The following is a 16791-nucleotide window of genomic DNA, read 5'->3' as shown; positions in this document are numbered from 1 at the left end:
TACCCAGGGTACGTTAACGGAGCACACTCACATTAAGCTCAACCAAATACTGTTTACTGTTAGTTAGAGCTGTAAAATAGTATCGTACCTCACCTTTTTGGGGGTGAAGTGTGTTTATTCATCACAGTAAGTAGAATAAGTTAAATGAAGTCAACCTTATGTAAATTATGACAGGGTCTTAATGGGTGTGTGTAAAGTCGTGCTTTAAGTAAATATTTTTCTGTCGTTGTTGTTTAGCAGAGTTCCTAATACAGCTGGTCCAATGCAACAAGCAGTGCGAAAAATTAAAGTGAATAAATGACAGTGGGCAAGAGGACATTAACTATGCAGCCCTGAATGACTGTTTCCCATAAAAATGGGTGGCAAACAGGAAAGTCAAAGCCTTCTGGAACGGTCTTCCTGGGTTTCTGCCACAGAGGAGGAATTTACTCTGACAAGATTCAGCACATCACTGCAGACAGAGAGAGAGAGAGAGAGAGAGAGAGAGAGAGAGAAATACAAGTGCAGAGGGAAGAGGGAAAAAAGGGGGGAGTAAAAGGAAGGAAAGGTATGAGATGAGTAGGAATGAGAGGAGGAGGAGGGAGAGAGGAGGAATTCCTGCATGTAGAGACTGGTAGCAGCAGCAGCAGCAGCAGCAGCACTCTGACAGTTCACACACAAAGTTACACTCACTGATAAAGCATGTTTGCAGAATGAATAATCAGTAATCTGCTGCAGATTACAGTTTGAACACAATCTACTTTACAGCGCTTGATCGTGATACATTTTATAATCTTAGTGTTTAACGTGTTACTGTAAATGTCCAGGTAATACATTATCATTTTGCATCCAAACTAAATGGGGTTGGCTAATAATATCAATCAGGTGGCGAATAGGTGTGGTTTGCCCCCGAGGGACAGTGAATGAAACATTGTTCAAAAGAGTTGATAAAGCCAATCTAGCTCTAAATGGTTCGTTTACCTCACAGGGTGAGGTGATTTTTATTTATACCAGTGATAGTGCTACTGTGCTGAGCTCTGTTTATTGCAAAACAAACTAGAAGGGCAGTCAGAGAACACAGAGCTCTGCCAAGACCGGTGCGAAACAACACACACAGAGGAAAGAATTCAAATTAACAGTAAATGATCCGGATCTGCACCAAAAATTGAATGGGTTCTTCCCAGTGCCAAACCCTGTATCTCCACTAAGTTTGGTGCAAATCAGTTCAGTCAAGGGGCAAAGCTCATTCACAAGAAGAAGTTTTAGCTTTTTCTCTGGGCCTAAAAAAATGAAATAAATGAATAAATAAAACTTCCTGTAGCTTTTTCTGTTTTAGTGTCCTCACTTTTCTTACATATAATAACAACTTCAAACAAAAAAGTTTTCTTCCTCAATTCTTTAAAGAAAGAAATATTCATGCCTCCAATTGGTCATGTTTATGAGTCATTAATAGTGTTGTAATCACATTTGTAGGTTAAACATTTTACATTAAACAGCTGAAATTTGTTGGGTTTGTTTTTTTATTATATCACCTTTCAAATACTGGACATTTTTCTCTTTCCTTTTTATATGCTTTAGTGAAAGGTTGGTTGAAACATAAGCTATGTTCCCCCCCGAGCTAAGACAGTATCAGATGCCAGCCTGCCCTGAGGAGTTCGTGCTTTTCTTGCTAAGTGGCCAGACATGACTGCTGATGGAGAGGAGGCGGGGGAGGCTTGGTAAGGGAGGGAGTGGCTCGGAGGGGCGGGGCGGTTCTTCCGACCGGGCGGTGTCAAGCTGAAGAAAACGGGACAGAGGAGCAAAGAGAGGCCGACACAGGGATCCATTTCCCCCGGGTGATCTGTACTGAATTGCACCAGCGGTCTTCAGGTAAGAGGAAGGAGCATTTCAGGGCGTTTTCTCACAGGGTAGCTTTTGTCTCTTTTACTGAGGATCAGAAAAGAAGATTTGTAACTCACTGCGGCACATCTGCTCTGCTTCCATTCAGCAAATTACAGTTCACAGCATACCTCAGGATGTGTTTCAGGATGTGAGTCATAAATGTGCGAGCAATAGCTGAAAATGCGCAGTAGCCTATTTGTTGTTCATGTTGTTTATTACATACATTGGAAAGGTTTGGACATCGGAAATACAGTTTTCGTCCCAGACAAAATTTCCAGTGAAGACTATTAATGTTACTTACATGCATTTTGTATCTTAATACAATACGAATAATAACATTTTAACATTTTAAATGCAAGTTAAACATTTGGCTCGTTGTCTTTTTTTTTTGTCATCGATTTACCTATTTGCAAAACAATGCAAATTGCTTACAGGCTGTAATATTAAATTCCCCATGGCCACTTAAGCTTCAATAACACGTTTTATAGTTGTTTTCAAATACATATAACTGAAGGCCGTTTTTTTTTTCTCAATGAATGTTCGGGATGAATCGCAGGTACGGTGAGAGTGATAGGCAGACATGTGTCAGGATGAATGGTGATATGAAATGCATCGTCATTCTGGACACAGACATGTGTGTGTTTGTGTGAGGGTCCTATAAACACACTCCTCCAGTCATGTGCGCCCAGGCTGGTGTGACTGGATGAATGAATCCTCAGAGTCTAAATCTGGAGGACACACACCATCCAGGCAACACAATGTCACTGAATAGACCAAGGAGGAATTATATAACTTTAACTAGAGGCGTGACTGATGATATTGATCTTTGCTTTTGTTACTATAATTGGTGCTGTAAATATGTTTCATTAATGACTGTTGTTCTATTTTGATTCCATGTCATGTTAATTTGATCAAAAGATGAATTCATTTATTAATTTTAATTTCATTGTTTGTATTTGCCAAGCATGTTGTGTATAACTATGTAATGTAATTTAATGATATTATTAATAACCATTTCTGTGATATTGGTATAAACAGACCTCAATTCTACCTCCACAAAAACTACTCAGAAAACATAGCAAGGACATGCATCAAATGCCTTTAAATGTTCTGTTCCTCCTGGACTAGTGACACCTGGTGGCAGTAAAAGTTTTTTTTTCTGCAATTCAACAGTTCTGCATAGCAGTTATTTCACACTGAAAACACTTAAGTTATAATGATGAACACCAAAGTTCATGTCTTTGAAGGTTAAAAACAGCTCCACTACAATGCATTTTGTGTGCACAGGAAATACATTTAAAAAGGCTTACAAAATGCCTCCACACTATTGTCTCTCCGGTTTGGTGAATCAGTAATCACTGTTTTAAGGTTGTCAGATGTACACTGGTCTTTGTCATGAGGAGGGTGCCACATACAGTATGTTGTGTATATAGGCCTGTTTTGCATTAAGAAAAATAATCTCCATTCATTATTCAAACAACCGTGGGAATAGATAACTGACATTAGGCGATGTGTCATCTGACCACGGCTTTTATTTTCTTAGCAGAGTCTGAAACAAACTGTGTGCTTCAAGTTTTTTTTGGAGACATAGTGGCCCCTGTGATCAGGGAGCTTGTGTGTTTGCATCCTGCGCTGAAGCAAAGCTTATTTGTTTATTTGGCAACACTGTAACACGATCATAGCACACGCGAACATTTGGAAGCCTGATGGAAATGGAGGGAATTTTCTAGCCAAAATCTTTTTGTTTAATGTCTCTTAAAAGTCATTTATGTCTTTCAGTCAGATCTAGATTTCTCATCAAGTTAAACCTCTCTAATGGATGCCATTGTTACCTGAGACTAATAATAGTGAATGGCTTTGGCTTCCGAGGCTTGCATTGATTGCCAGGGAATGTAAATTCATCAAGCTGTCATATCTAGTACGAGCTAGCAGGGCTCAGCTCTCTCTCTCTCTCTCTCTCTCTCTCTCTCTCTCTGGCTAAATCACATACGGTACAGGCTAATCTCACTATCTCTTCCTACTGGGCCTGTATATCTGGGCTGATAGTTTCTATAACATTGTCTGATGTGATGTTGCCAAGCTGCTGCAGAGCTCTGCTTCTTCCTGCTGAAGATCGAATCAGATTTATTGTTACTGAAGGGATCTGTGTGCTAAAACAGATTCATTCAGCTCCCTTATTTCACTAGCTTATTTGGCATGGTTAAGACTCATTTTGCCAAAATTACAAAATAGTTTAAAATAAATAAATAAATACAGGGAAAAAAACATTTCCACTAATCTTTAGTGTGGTACTGATATAGATTCCACCTTTGGGTTGATATAAGTGAGGTTTTGAGACTTCAGCTGCTTCCACCACCCCTGTACACAAGATGTTAACTGAAGTATGGACGGAGATAGAAAGCTGATAGTTATAATTTGGCAGAAAACAAACAGGGAGGTCATGTGGATTGCTTGAAAACCCAGGATGTTGTTTCTGGAAAAATACATTGCTGTTGCTGTTCAAGGATGCTTAAAGTGGCCAAGTGCCTGCATTGTATTTTGGTTGTACAAAGGGTCTCAGTGACATCTGTCTCAAAATGTAAACACAAACTGCCCAAACTGTCTTCATAGCTCGATGCCTCTCTGGGTGTATCCGTAGTTAGTTATTATAGATAAAAGCAGGTGTATGATTCTATATACAAAAAGCTTATGTGGATCATCTGTTTGTTCTGGAGAGAGCAATCATGTATCTAAGTACAGCAGCTGTAATATAAATATCTGTCGACACAAGCTATAATACAAACCGTCTATGCCCTCCATTACAGAATCGTATCACAACGAAGGCAATCTACATGAAACTATTAGATGTTATAATGGTCTTTAGGCTTATGCAGCTGTAAAGCTAAGTGGCTCTTTGTGTAATAGATGAAGCGACTATCTCCTTCTTGGCTGAGTGAACAGAGCTGTGTTGTTTGAGAGCTGCAGTATGGCTCCGGGCTGACCCGAGCAAACACAGGAATAATGAACACAACAAACTGTTGTATCTCAAAAGATGGAGCTGACAGAGCCCGGAGCCATCGTATTTTAACAAATCTGTGTTTGTCGTATACTCAGATGTTTCATCCTCAAAGGAACGATTGTGAATCGGTCTGCTCAGCTTCACTGTGTTCAGCTGAAAATTATCTGCAGGATCTCATATAAAATGATTGGCCGAAGAGAGACAACGTAACATCTTTAAACCTAAACCACATCATCCTGATGACTGGGATGATTTTTCTGACAAAGAATTTATGAGAAATATAAAATATTTAATAATATGATATGAGTAACACTGGTTATAAATATAGCATGAGATCAGGTTTAAGGTGTAGTGTCATTTGTTTGCCTTAATTCAATTCAAATACTGCAGGTAATCTGATGATAACATATCCTTTATGCTTCAGTGTTTAAGTATAGTACGTAAAAACTTTCCAAGGCTGAAGAGAAATCAGCTGTTATCAACGATGAAATTGTATTTCAGTACCTAAATGCAGCATTTGTTTATCTTCTGCTGAACTGTTTTGTAGGTGTCAGTATGTCGCAAAAGGTCAGCGCAGAGGAGATGGAGGAGATCAGGGAAGGCTTCCAGAAAGTGGGTGAGTAAAAATGTGCATGTGTGTGTGCGTGTGTGCGTTTGTGCGTGCGTGCGTGCGTGTGTGGAAGTTTCAGACATCAAAGAAAGACAAATTAGTCAATCATATTTGAAGTGGGTTAAAGCATCTGACAAACATGTGTTCTTATGTACTGCGTGCTCGTGTGTGTGTGCACATCTGACAGACAGGTGTTTTTCTGGAGGAGAGAAATGAAACCTTTGATAAACCCACACCTCACTTATTGCTTAAAGCAGTGGCTCTTAAAGTAAGGGTCCTCGAGGGGGTTCCCAGCAAAAAGAGGAATCATTTGTTTTCAAAAATCTTATCAGATGGGGGCCCTGGGATAAAATCTTATCAAATGGGGGTCCATGGTCTAATTTGTGTCAGTTCAGGGGTCCTCGATGTGACAAAAATTTGAGAACCACTGTTTTAAAGGTGTAGTATTAGATTTTGAAAAATACCCTCTTTGGTAATTTTTTCATTTCTGTTTTTATACAGTTTAAACAAATGAGACATAATGTGTTAATTGGTGAGTTTCAAAGTCTTTGGTAGGTGGATTTTTCTATCTTTGGACGCAGCCATGCTAGCTGTTTCCCCCCGTTTTCAGTCTTTATGCTAAGCTACGCTAACCATTTCCCGGCTGTAGCTTCATATTTAACCGACAGACATTAGAGCGGTATCGATCTTCTCTTCTCGGACTACTCCTTTAAGATATACAGTAAAGTAATTTTCAGGACACTGAGTCTCATTTATTGAGTATCTCTGTCTGGACAGTGCATCACTTATATCAGTGTAACTTCATCTTAATCATCAGTTGTTGTCCTACACTTCCTATAATGCAATCCAAAAGTTAGACCATCCTGATCCTGAGGGTTATTTTTTTAGACTTTAGGAAAACTCCTCCAGAGCCACAAATGTCATCATATAATATCATACATCGTCATGATCATGACATCATACAACTGTTTTCACAGACTGACAAGGAAACTGACTTGTCTCTGTGTAAGATGTGTGGAGGGACCCAGTGATTTGAACTAATCACAGTTATTCCTCTATTGTAAACAATTATGTAAATATGAAACAACAAAAGTACCACTGGTCATGAAAGTACCTGAATCCTCTTGGTGTTGTATCAGTTGGAAAGCGAGAAGAGCAACATGGGCTCTACATCAAAACTTGCTTGAACTGTGCTATTTTCCTTCCTTGTCCCTGTCCCTGTCCTTCCTGCGTCCGCCCCACCTCTGAAGATGTGGATGGTAATGGGTACATCTCCGCCTCTGAACTCGGTGGCCTCTTCCGCGAGGTGGGCTGTCCTTTGCCTGGATACCAGATCAGAGAACTCCTCCAGAAGCTGGACCGAGACAAAGACAGCCGCATCAATCTTGAAGAATTCACGGCTGTAGGTAACACTAACTAACAAACTGACTGACCGACTGACTGACTGACTGACTGACTAACTAACTAAAAGTGTTAAATCAATTATCTTGATCAGTATCCTGACAAATACACAGTAACCACGGTGTGACTGACTCTCAGACTTGGTGTGTGTGTTCTTGTGTGTACGTTCAGATTTTCCAGGACATGAAGGACGACCGCATGGCCCAGGGTTTCAGGAAAGCTCTCAACAAGAAAGAAGGCATCGTAGCCATCGGGGGCACCAGCGAGATCTCCAGTGAAGGAACTCAACACTCAATCTCTGGTTAGTAAAACTAGATTAACTGTCTAATCATTAAGTAACACTAATACTAATAGAGTGCTATATAAGGGTTCACTGGTCACCGAGCCAAGCCCATATCCATGACAGATTTTTACTAGCAAGGGAAGTGACACTTAACTTCTCTGTATTTCAGAGCAGGAGCGCTTTGCCTTTGCCAACTATATCAACTCTTCTTTGGAGAAGGATCCAGACTGTAAACATGTTCTGCCCATCAACCCCAACACTGAAGCTCTGTTTAAAGCAGTGGCAGACGGCATCGTGCTCTGGTAAACCCTAAACTTATACTTTATTATATCTTATATCTGTCTTAAATTTTACCTTTAACTTCAATCTTCTTTTTACTTCTCTGTAAACTTTGCCCAGTTTTCAGTCAGTTTATTTTATTTTATTTTTTTGCATTAAGTCAGTTTTGTGTGCTAAGTGCTGTGATTTTCTACTTTTTTTTGCTGCAGTAAACTCATCAATCTCTCTGTTCCTGACACCATTGATGAGAGAACCATCAATAAGAAGAAACTCACTGCTTTCACCACACAGGTCGGTCAGCTGTTTAACTAATCGGTTGTTTTCGTTATGTTAATTGTGATATATCTTCATAGCATGGATTTGAATTAGAGTTATACGCAGTTTGTTATAGTTTATTTTTAAAAGTGAATTTTATCCACCTTCGCATTTAAAACTGCATCACTTAATATACAAATGCACATTGTATTGAAAGAACCTGGCCTGAACTTTCTCCTCTATCATCAGCACCTGAGGAACTGGGTGCTCAGTTGGTCAGTTTCCTCCTATCTTTGTGTCTTCAACTACTATTTTTTTTCCCTTACAGGAGAATCTGAACTTGGCTTTGAATTCAGCCTCGGCCATCGGCTGCCAGGTCGTCAACATCGGCGCTCAAGACCTGAAGGAGGGAAAACCTCACCTTGTGCTCGGGCTCCTCTGGCAGATTATCAAGATAGGATTGTTTGCCGATATAGAGCTGAGCCGCAATGAAGGTACGCGCAAACACACACAGGTACACAGACTGGTATGTGGGGAAAAAAATTAGTGCTTGGAGTAAAAGTAATGTTCTTACACACACCAAAATTATAAACACAAAACTTTAACATCACAAATGTAATGTAGAAAAAAAGAATTATACACTTGATTCTACATCATTTTGCTTTCAATGCACTTTTGTAATTCTGCCCCCCCCCACAAACCCCCGGGTCGTGCTTGTCTTCGTGTGCGCAGCGATCGCAGCGTTGCTGGAGGAAGGAGAGAGTCTGGAAGAACTGATGAAGCTCAGTCCTGAGGAGCTGCTGCTGCGCTGGGCCAATTTCCATTTAAAGAAAGTCGGCATGACCATATCAAACTTCTCTGGAGATATCAAGGTAACAAAATGTTGCTGTGAGGGCTACCCAACCCACAGGAGAATATGTTTGACATTTGTGGTGGGGAGTCATGATCAGTGTGGTTTTGGTGTTTGAAAATACTTTCATGTAGGTTCACTCATGTGTGTGTGCTTGTGTATCTCTGTCTCTGTGCAGGACTCCAAGGCGTATTTCCACCTGCTCGAGCAGATCGCTCCAGACGGCAGCAAAGAGGACGTTCCTCGGGTTGACATCGATATGACTGGTCTATACGTGAGTTGATGAAGCCGCTATTGCAGTTAGAATATTAAACTTTTTATTGTAAGGCAGCATGCAAATGCAATGCTCACCTTTAGGCAGACGTTACAGTTTAAATCAGTAATGAATCAGGGCCTCACTTAATCTACAGAACTGCATACACTGGCACGTCAGTGAAACTGAGCACCTGTCGACTCACTCAGTGCTTTTCATTTGGCTGTTGGAGGCTGAATGGAAGCTGACTTTCCTGTTGACCTTCTTCCTGCTTCCTGTAGGACTATATTAGGATCACGATACCATCCTGTAGGGTATTATTGTAAGCAGGATTTGAATCTTGTTCCTCTTTCTCCCTCTAGTATTTTTCATACAATGGAACAAGCTGTACACTGTAGTGATGCGTGGATGGCTATGAAATCATCCAGATCTGCATGTATGCATAAATCATCCACCTGCCACCCACCCAAACAAATTATTTTCCACGATTTAGAGATCACGTTGCTATTATTTTCTCAGTGGAATATTATGTGTGATGTGGTGATATATCACATGGAAGTAGGATGATTTTAAATACAGAAACATTTATTTAAACTGAAAGTTCTCCCTTTTTGGTAAAATGAAAATGGTAACAGGCATCTCCACAATAGGCTGAACTCACATTTGGCTGCTGCCCAATATAAATAATGAATCATAACAAGTTCAGCAATCCAAACAGAGTCCAATTCATGCCTGACCAAAAAAAGGACGCATATAATCTGTTCACATTTTAGAGAATTGAATGAATATTTTCCTCATATGTTTTATATTATTTCACCCACCTGCAACCTGTCCGCTGTTTATGGAGAAAACACAGTGTCCGTGGATGTAACTGCGATCTGTGCATCACTAGTACACTGTAAAATAGCAAAACATACAAGCATTGTCTTAGTAAAATGCCAGTTTAATCTTCTAGGAACCTCATGTGCTCATCATCTTGGCAAATCTCATTGGTGTCTTTAAGAAAATGTTTTCTTTCATTCCAGTAACCTGCTTATGAAACTCAGCCAATCACATGCCAGATATTGGCATTTTTTTGGGGGCATTTTTTTGGTTTATAGTTTGATTTTCTGTCGTTCTTTTCTTTGTCTCTTCAGTCATAGTAACATGTATTTGTTCAGAGTAGCAGTGAGACTGACAACATGGAAATGAGGACGATCTCTCAGTGAACCTGTGATTTCTCAGTTCACCCAACATAGATGCTTCAGAGAATTCGAATTTGTCGTCACACATGTTTTGCAGTGTTATTTATGATATTGGAATGAATCCCAAACGTGTGTGTGTGCGTGTCTTACCAGGAAAAGGATCTCACGAAGAGAGCCGAGTGTATGCTCAAACAGGCCGATCGCCTCGGCTGCCGACAGTTTGTAACCGCTACTGATGTCGTGTGTGGAAACGCAAAGCTCAACATGGCCTTCGTGGCCACGCTGTTCAACAAACACCCGGCTCTCACCAAACCCGAGAACCAAGAATGGAATCTGGAGAGTAAGGATGGATGAATAGTTCCTTTTGTCACACAGACCTTCACCCATGTCCTGACATGTAGGAGGTAGCTTTAACCACAAGTAGAAAACCTCCTGGTCCTTGTTTCTGTGAGAAATCACTCTCTCTTTTTGTCTCTCTCAAGGTGAGACCAGAGAGGAGAGAACTTTCAGGAACTGGATGAACTCTCTCGGAGTCAGTCCACATGTTCACCACATCTACGGGTCAGTATCGTTATGTGTGACAGTTTTAATTTCCACTATTTAGTGCCACGTTGATGCAGAATTCACATAGATCACATGTGTGTTAATACAGTGATCTGCAGGACGCCATGGTGATTCTCCAGCTGTATGAAAGGATTAAGGTGCCAGTGGACTGGGACAACAGAGTCAACCTCCCTCCATTCAAAGGGATCGGAGGAGGACATTTAAAAAAGGTAAATATGCAAACTGCTTTCCAAATGATGTATTCTTGACAGAACAGGTTTTCAACCTGAAAAGCACAAGTAAGAATTTAAATAAATAAAAATGAGTCTGTTCTCAAATATTGAAAAGACTTTAATAAGAAAATGACTTCATTTGACACAAAGCTGCATTTTTCATATACATATGTACATATACATTATGCCTGTTCATAGGCATCATACAGTGGGGCTACAGTTACTATTGTTACAGCGACTCCTGTTGCCTAGCAACCTTGACAACACATCATTTTTTTCTCACGAAAACTTGAGGTTTTAAGGCCCTTGGTTTTTTAACAGTTGTACCATTTACTGTTCCACTGAACTGAAACCCAATACTTACATTAAAGGTGTAATCCTCAGGCTCTCTGTCAGTGTTGTTTGCTTTCATTACACAATGAATCTTGGGATAGGTTACTAACAGTTGGAGCCTTAGTGGCCCAGGAAAAGAAGGCTGGACATATCAGTCACCAAATGCTTCCTCTGAAGGATGTGGCCTCTGAATTGGGACACAGCTTGTATTCTGTAATACTACACACTATATATAGGAGCTATGATGAACATATATCTGTTCATACCTGTTTCGTTCTCGAAATCTGGGCCTCAAAACATACTAACTTTGCGTGTGTGTGTGTGTGTGTGTGTGTGTGTGTCCGACAGATAGAAAACTGTAACTACGCTGTGGAGCTGGGTAAGAATAAAGCAGGTTTCTCTCTGGTGGGAATCGGTGGACAGGACCTCTACGACGGAAACGCAACTCTAACCCTGGCACTGGTGTGGCAGCTGATGAGGAGGTGATTTACTCTAAATAGTCAAGCTTTCATTTATTACGTGGTCTTTTTGAAAAATCACCACAAACAAAGGAAAACACGACTGGAGAGAGAGTCAGCATCCACTGGCTTTCAGACTGGATGTTGCTATGCAGCACAGGCGCAGGCAGGGGGTGCTGTAATAGTTCATGGCAACGTCACATCACTTCCAACATGTTCATTGTGAAAGAAGCAACAGTCCCCTGTGTGACTGAAAACACAAAGGGTTTGTAGGAAATGCAGTATTAATTTAATTTGGAAATGATTACAACAGTATTGTGACTCAGAGGCGACGGGGGATCACAACAGAGCTTCAGTTGTTGACAGTGATTACAGACAGGTGTTGCGGTCAAAAGGTACATATACAATTTGATGTGATTTAATGGTTGATGTTCTTACATTTGGTCTTAACGTCTACATGCAGGTACACTTTAAATGTTCTTGAAGACCTTGGACATGGAGAAGTTGCGGGAGATGATTTGATAGTTTCATGGGTCAACAAGACTTTGGCTGAGGCCGGCAAGAGTTCATCCATCAAAAGCTTTAAGGTAAGAGAGTTTCACTTTGTGAGCACTTTTCTGTTATTACTACAGGTAAATGGCAGTTGCGGAATGCTGCAGTGTATACATGTGTGATGTGTGTGTGTGTGTGTGTATCAATCTATTTAAGGACAAAGCAATAGGTACCAGTCTTCCAGTTCTGGAGCTGATTGATGCCATCCAGCCAAACAGTGTGAACTTTGAGCTGGTTACAAAAGGAGAGCTGTCAGACGAAGACAAACTGAACAACGCCAAGTAATGAACCTCCTGCTTCTCTATGACTGTGTCTTTACTTGTAGCTGCTGGGTTATAGTACGTCATTGTATTTGTGTCTAAAACTGAAGCTGAAGCATACTATGAGCTACTTCAGGTAGCCAAGCTCAAGCTCACTGCTACACAAGCATTACTCCTTAGATTACAACCGTGATTCACTGCAACTTTCAAAGACAAAAGCGATATAGCCAAGTCAATGATGATCGAAGAAAATGTCAAACAGAAATCAATGTATAGGCTACATAATGAGAAACTAGATGTTGTGTCATAGATCTATTACGTTGCCATAGTGATCCTAACTGAACCTTATCCTGCACCAGGTATGCCATTTCCATGGCGAGGAAGATCGGAGCGAAGGTCTACGCCCTGCCTGAGGACTTGGTGGAGATCAACCCCAAAATGGTGATGACCATCTTTGCCTGCCTGATGGGAAGAGGCATGAAGAGGGCTTAAAGGAGACACACATCCACACACACACACACACACACACACACACAAACACACACACATACACACAAGTACTGACTGACTGTCTGCCTATTTGAATGAAGGGGGTGAACATAGATATATTGTCTTGTTCTTTTAAGTGATTATTCTGCATTAGCCAAAATGGAAGTGCCACTTTACTCATCTATTCTGCATTAATGGACATTTGTGTACACTGACACAAACAGCCACGATCCTCTGAGTGCTCAAAGGGAATATGAATTTGCTGAATGGTCAGACAGTTTGCAGTAAAGTGGGACTTCTCCAACAGCTACATGAAAAATATTTAGGTTTTTTTTTTTTTTTCTTGATCTCAGATTAGTTTGTGCACAGTACGGCGGATTAGCAGAGTCGCATTTAGAGACACTCAATTTACCAAAATACCCACAGATATAAATATAAGTGTGAATGTGTTTGTCTAGTTCAGGTTGTGCCCAGTGTATTCTGGGATAGGCTCCTTCCTGAATAAACGAGGAAACGTTTTGTTTCTTTAAATGTAAGGGCTGTGATACATGGGAAACATTTAAAGACAAAGATCACTTCACATCTTTCAGCCCTGTTGAAAGCAAAAGTTCATGGTAGTGATTTTTCTACTTTTTTCTCAGCATTTCATTTTTCTTACTTTTACATTCCTGTATTTTTTCCAACATACTTGACATTTTTACAGCTGCGTTGCCTCCAGGTCTCCCATGTGTCCCTGCCTCAAAGCTCTGTTGTATCTTCCTGATGTGCCAGCCTGTTCACAGTATGAGCATTTATTGTACTGAAGCCATAATACTCTGTACTGAATACCTTTTGGCCTTTTTTTTATATACGACCAAAGCTGTGCTAGATTATAGGCAGTTACTGTACAACTGAATACCTTAATGCTTTCTACCTTTAAAGATCAGTAACTTATCCATTAATGCTGATGTAATTAAGGTATTAAGGGGATGATCGGATAGATTGATGGATGTAATATATTTGTACTTTTTAAGGCACAAGTTTAAGTATTTTTAATGGATTATCTTTAAAGGCATTTTAAGGGGTAAATATATTTAATTGACCAAATAACATGAAAACCTTCTTTTAATTTCAATCTCAAAGGTCTTCATTTTTCAATCTTGGTTAACATTTCATGCTGTTTGGTAAATGGTAAACGTGTGTTTTTTACTCCTTAAACTTATCACAGTGTATGTACCATGTAGATAATCCATTAAAACCCATTAATGTAATAAATGAATCTATTAATTGACCCCAATTATAGAATTAAAAAAACCTAAATTTGCATCTTAACGTTAATTGTATACGTAAAAAAGTTAAGGTGCCTTTAAGGTACAAATTAAGGGTTACCTATAAATTAAGAAATGAAAATTCCCTTAATATATTATAAACCATTAAAATATCCACCTTTTAACCACACATCTGGGATTTTAAATCCTTAATAAGAATTCCTCAAAATATCATTAATTTGCACCTGAAGATCCCTAACGTAAACCAAAACCCAACCTTAATAATAACCTAAAATGGATAAGTACAGAGGAATAGAAAACAAAGGTTTTTTGTTGGTCTATGCAGCAGTTTATCTGAAATTTAACATGTCAAAGCTGCTACTGCTTACATGTAACCTCAGCAACACAGAGGGCGATGTATGCCTGTGTTGTGAAAAAAAAGATGTCTCCTTTAGTCAGTGCACTGCTTTCCCCTCTATCATCAAAATGATGCCTGATTCCGACTATTCAGGAACACATCTGAATTTAATGACTAGCTGATTAAACAGCTGTGATTAACACATGAGTTCAGTTGTAAGAAACAACCTGAGACAGATTTCCAGTCCTGTTTAGATCTAAAATATAAAATCCTGTTTGAATGCTGCAGTTGTATATGTGTTTAAAAGTTATCAGGTTTGTTGCTGCTGATGATAAGGTTCCATAGTCATATTTTACTCAAATTGTCTCTCAGTAAAGCACTTTCCAATCAGCTGTTTATTTGTACTGGTCCTTTGAACTGCCACTGTGGGCAGAAAATATTGCTTTACATGCCAGCAATACCTTCAACATCCAGTGTGTACAATCAATAATGAATAAAAGGATTTTTCCATATACTGTCTGATTTTTGATATCTGTTTGCTTTCATTATTCTCAGGTCCTAGATAGAGTCCTGAGTGTGCCACTGGATTCACTAAAGACCATTAACATTTAATTTTGGAATTTGATTAATGAATTGGGAAATAGAACAAATGTATAAAGTGATTTCATTTGCATTTCAATTAGAAACTCAAATTAAAAAAAAAAGATCATTAAAATTGCTAATTAAGAATTCTACACTGAACCAAAATATAAATGCGACATTTTTGTTTTTGCTCCCATTATTCATGAGTTGAATTTAAAGATGTAAAGACTCTTTCCAAACTCACAAAAGGCTTCTTTCTCTCAAACTTTCTTCACAAATGTATTTAAATCCACCAACAGAGCGTTTCTCCTTTGCCATGATAATCTGCACACCTGACACAGGTGTGGCATATCAAGGTGTTGATTACACAGCATGATTATTGCTCAGGTGTGCCTAGGGCTGGTCACAATAAAAGGCCACTTTAAAATGTGCAGTTTTATTTTGCAAAAAAACATTTATCAGGAACTGAATGGTGGATTTGACATGACTTGGGCTACTGTTGTGCTTTTTTTTTTTTATTTATTTGGGTTGGGGGGGGGGGTTGTGGATCAGAAACAAATCAGTATTTGGTGAACAACACATCTCCTTTGTACAGAGCTTCCTTTGTCACTAGGAACAACAGCTTTCACATGTAAAAACATTGTTTATTGCATTGATTCATTATGTAACGGTAAGTGCATACAGGTCAGCTGCTGAGAGGCTGCGATGTCAAGAGTATGGTTAATAGAACATCATGATAATAGTATGGATAGTTGTAATCAGTGTTGAGAGGTGGTTGATGAGCTTTCTGGATGTGTCCTGGCTCTAATTCAACTAATCCTGTGACATTAAATCCCCAAAAAATGCTTAATATTACCCTGCACATGATTTCATCGTGTGTGTGTGTGGTGTGTGTAATGTGTGTGTGTGTGTGTGTGTGTGTGTGTGTGTGTGTGTGTGCGTGTGTGTGTGTGTGTGTGCGCGTGTGTACACCAGAATTTGAAGTAAATTGTGTTTCATTTTGGTAAATTCAGAATGAGTATACTGAATGGCATTTTGGATTAAAATCCATTTCTGAATAAAGGTGAAATAAAATTACGTCTCAGTTCACATGTGCAGGTGTGTGGATGAAAACACTTGTCTCTCAGTAATCAGGAGAATATATGCACACAAAGACACACTTGGAGTTCAGAGGCCACTTCAAACAAGGTTCTTGAATTAAGATGAGCTTGCTGGTGAAAAGGAACACGCACACACACACAATTTGCAATTTAAACGACGCTTTTGTCGGGTACCATGTGATCGTGCCTTTTATCGGTCACATTTGTTCACTCCATCAATCCATCCATCCATCCATCCATCCCTTCATATGAGCATTTGTCAGTCCTTTGTGATAGATAGGATGCAACTGAACTGAAGACGTGAACTGAATTGGATTGATAATCTGAATTGAGGCATCAGCAAATTTATCAGGTTTGTTGACTTTGAGCTTATCATGTCTATCTTTCTGCCGCTCTCTCAGATGATCTGTTGTCATTACTGCTCAATGCTTGTTGCCATGCCATCTGGTTTCCGTGGTGATGCCTCATACAGGGTGACCTCGTATTGGAAGACCTTCCTTTTCTGACTGTGGGTCTATCATTGCATGTGTGTGTGCTGGTTAGTGAGTTAGTGAGTTGTGTGTGTGTGTGTGTGTGTGTGTGTGTATGTGTGTGTCTGCATGAGGCTCACATCTCTTTACTGTGAGTGTGTGTGGTAGATTACATTGTGTGTATAAGTGTGTG

At 39.7% G+C, this 16791-nt stretch overlaps 1 protein-coding gene across 1 annotated transcript; it reads left to right on the top strand.

The window, feature by feature from the left end:
- Positions 1 to 1782: 1782 nt before the first annotated feature.
- Positions 1783 to 14958, top strand: LOC111226571 (plastin-3-like). The gene is made up of 16 exons (XM_022751787.1): positions 1783 to 1848; positions 5406 to 5474; positions 6719 to 6870; positions 7041 to 7170; positions 7322 to 7454; positions 7641 to 7722; positions 8015 to 8180; positions 8419 to 8558; positions 8715 to 8810; positions 10127 to 10313; positions 10456 to 10534; positions 10626 to 10746; positions 11431 to 11564; positions 12004 to 12127; positions 12249 to 12373; positions 12712 to 14958. Exons 2-16 carry the CDS (start codon positions 5414 to 5416, stop codon positions 12842 to 12844), a joined length of 1863 nt encoding a protein of 620 aa, XP_022607508.1. The 5' UTR covers positions 1783 to 1848; positions 5406 to 5413; the 3' UTR covers positions 12845 to 14958.
- The last annotated feature ends 1833 nt before the right edge of the window (positions 14959 to 16791 follow it).

This window comes from Seriola dumerili, unplaced genomic scaffold (genome assembly GCF_002260705.1).
Source record: "Seriola dumerili isolate Sdu_G_001 unplaced genomic scaffold, Sdu_1.0 BDQW01000161.1, whole genome shotgun sequence".
NCBI lineage: Eukaryota > Metazoa > Chordata > Actinopteri > Carangiformes > Carangidae > Seriola > Seriola dumerili.
This window is presented reverse-complemented; position numbering and strand designations above follow the sequence as displayed.

Bases quoted from the DNA above. Each gene is read 5' to 3' on its own strand.
- LOC111226571 (XM_022751787.1), top strand. From the start codon at position 5,414: ATGTCGCAAAAGGTCAGCGCAGAGGAGATGGAGGAGATCAGGGAAGGC. The intron at 7,723-8,014 runs GTCGGTCAGCTG...TTTCCCTTACAG, and splicing joins TCACTGCTTTCACCACACAG to GAGAATCTGAACTTGGCTTT. The intron at 10,747-11,430 runs GTAAATATGCAA...TGTGTCCGACAG, and splicing joins GAGGAGGACATTTAAAAAAG to ATAGAAAACTGTAACTACGC.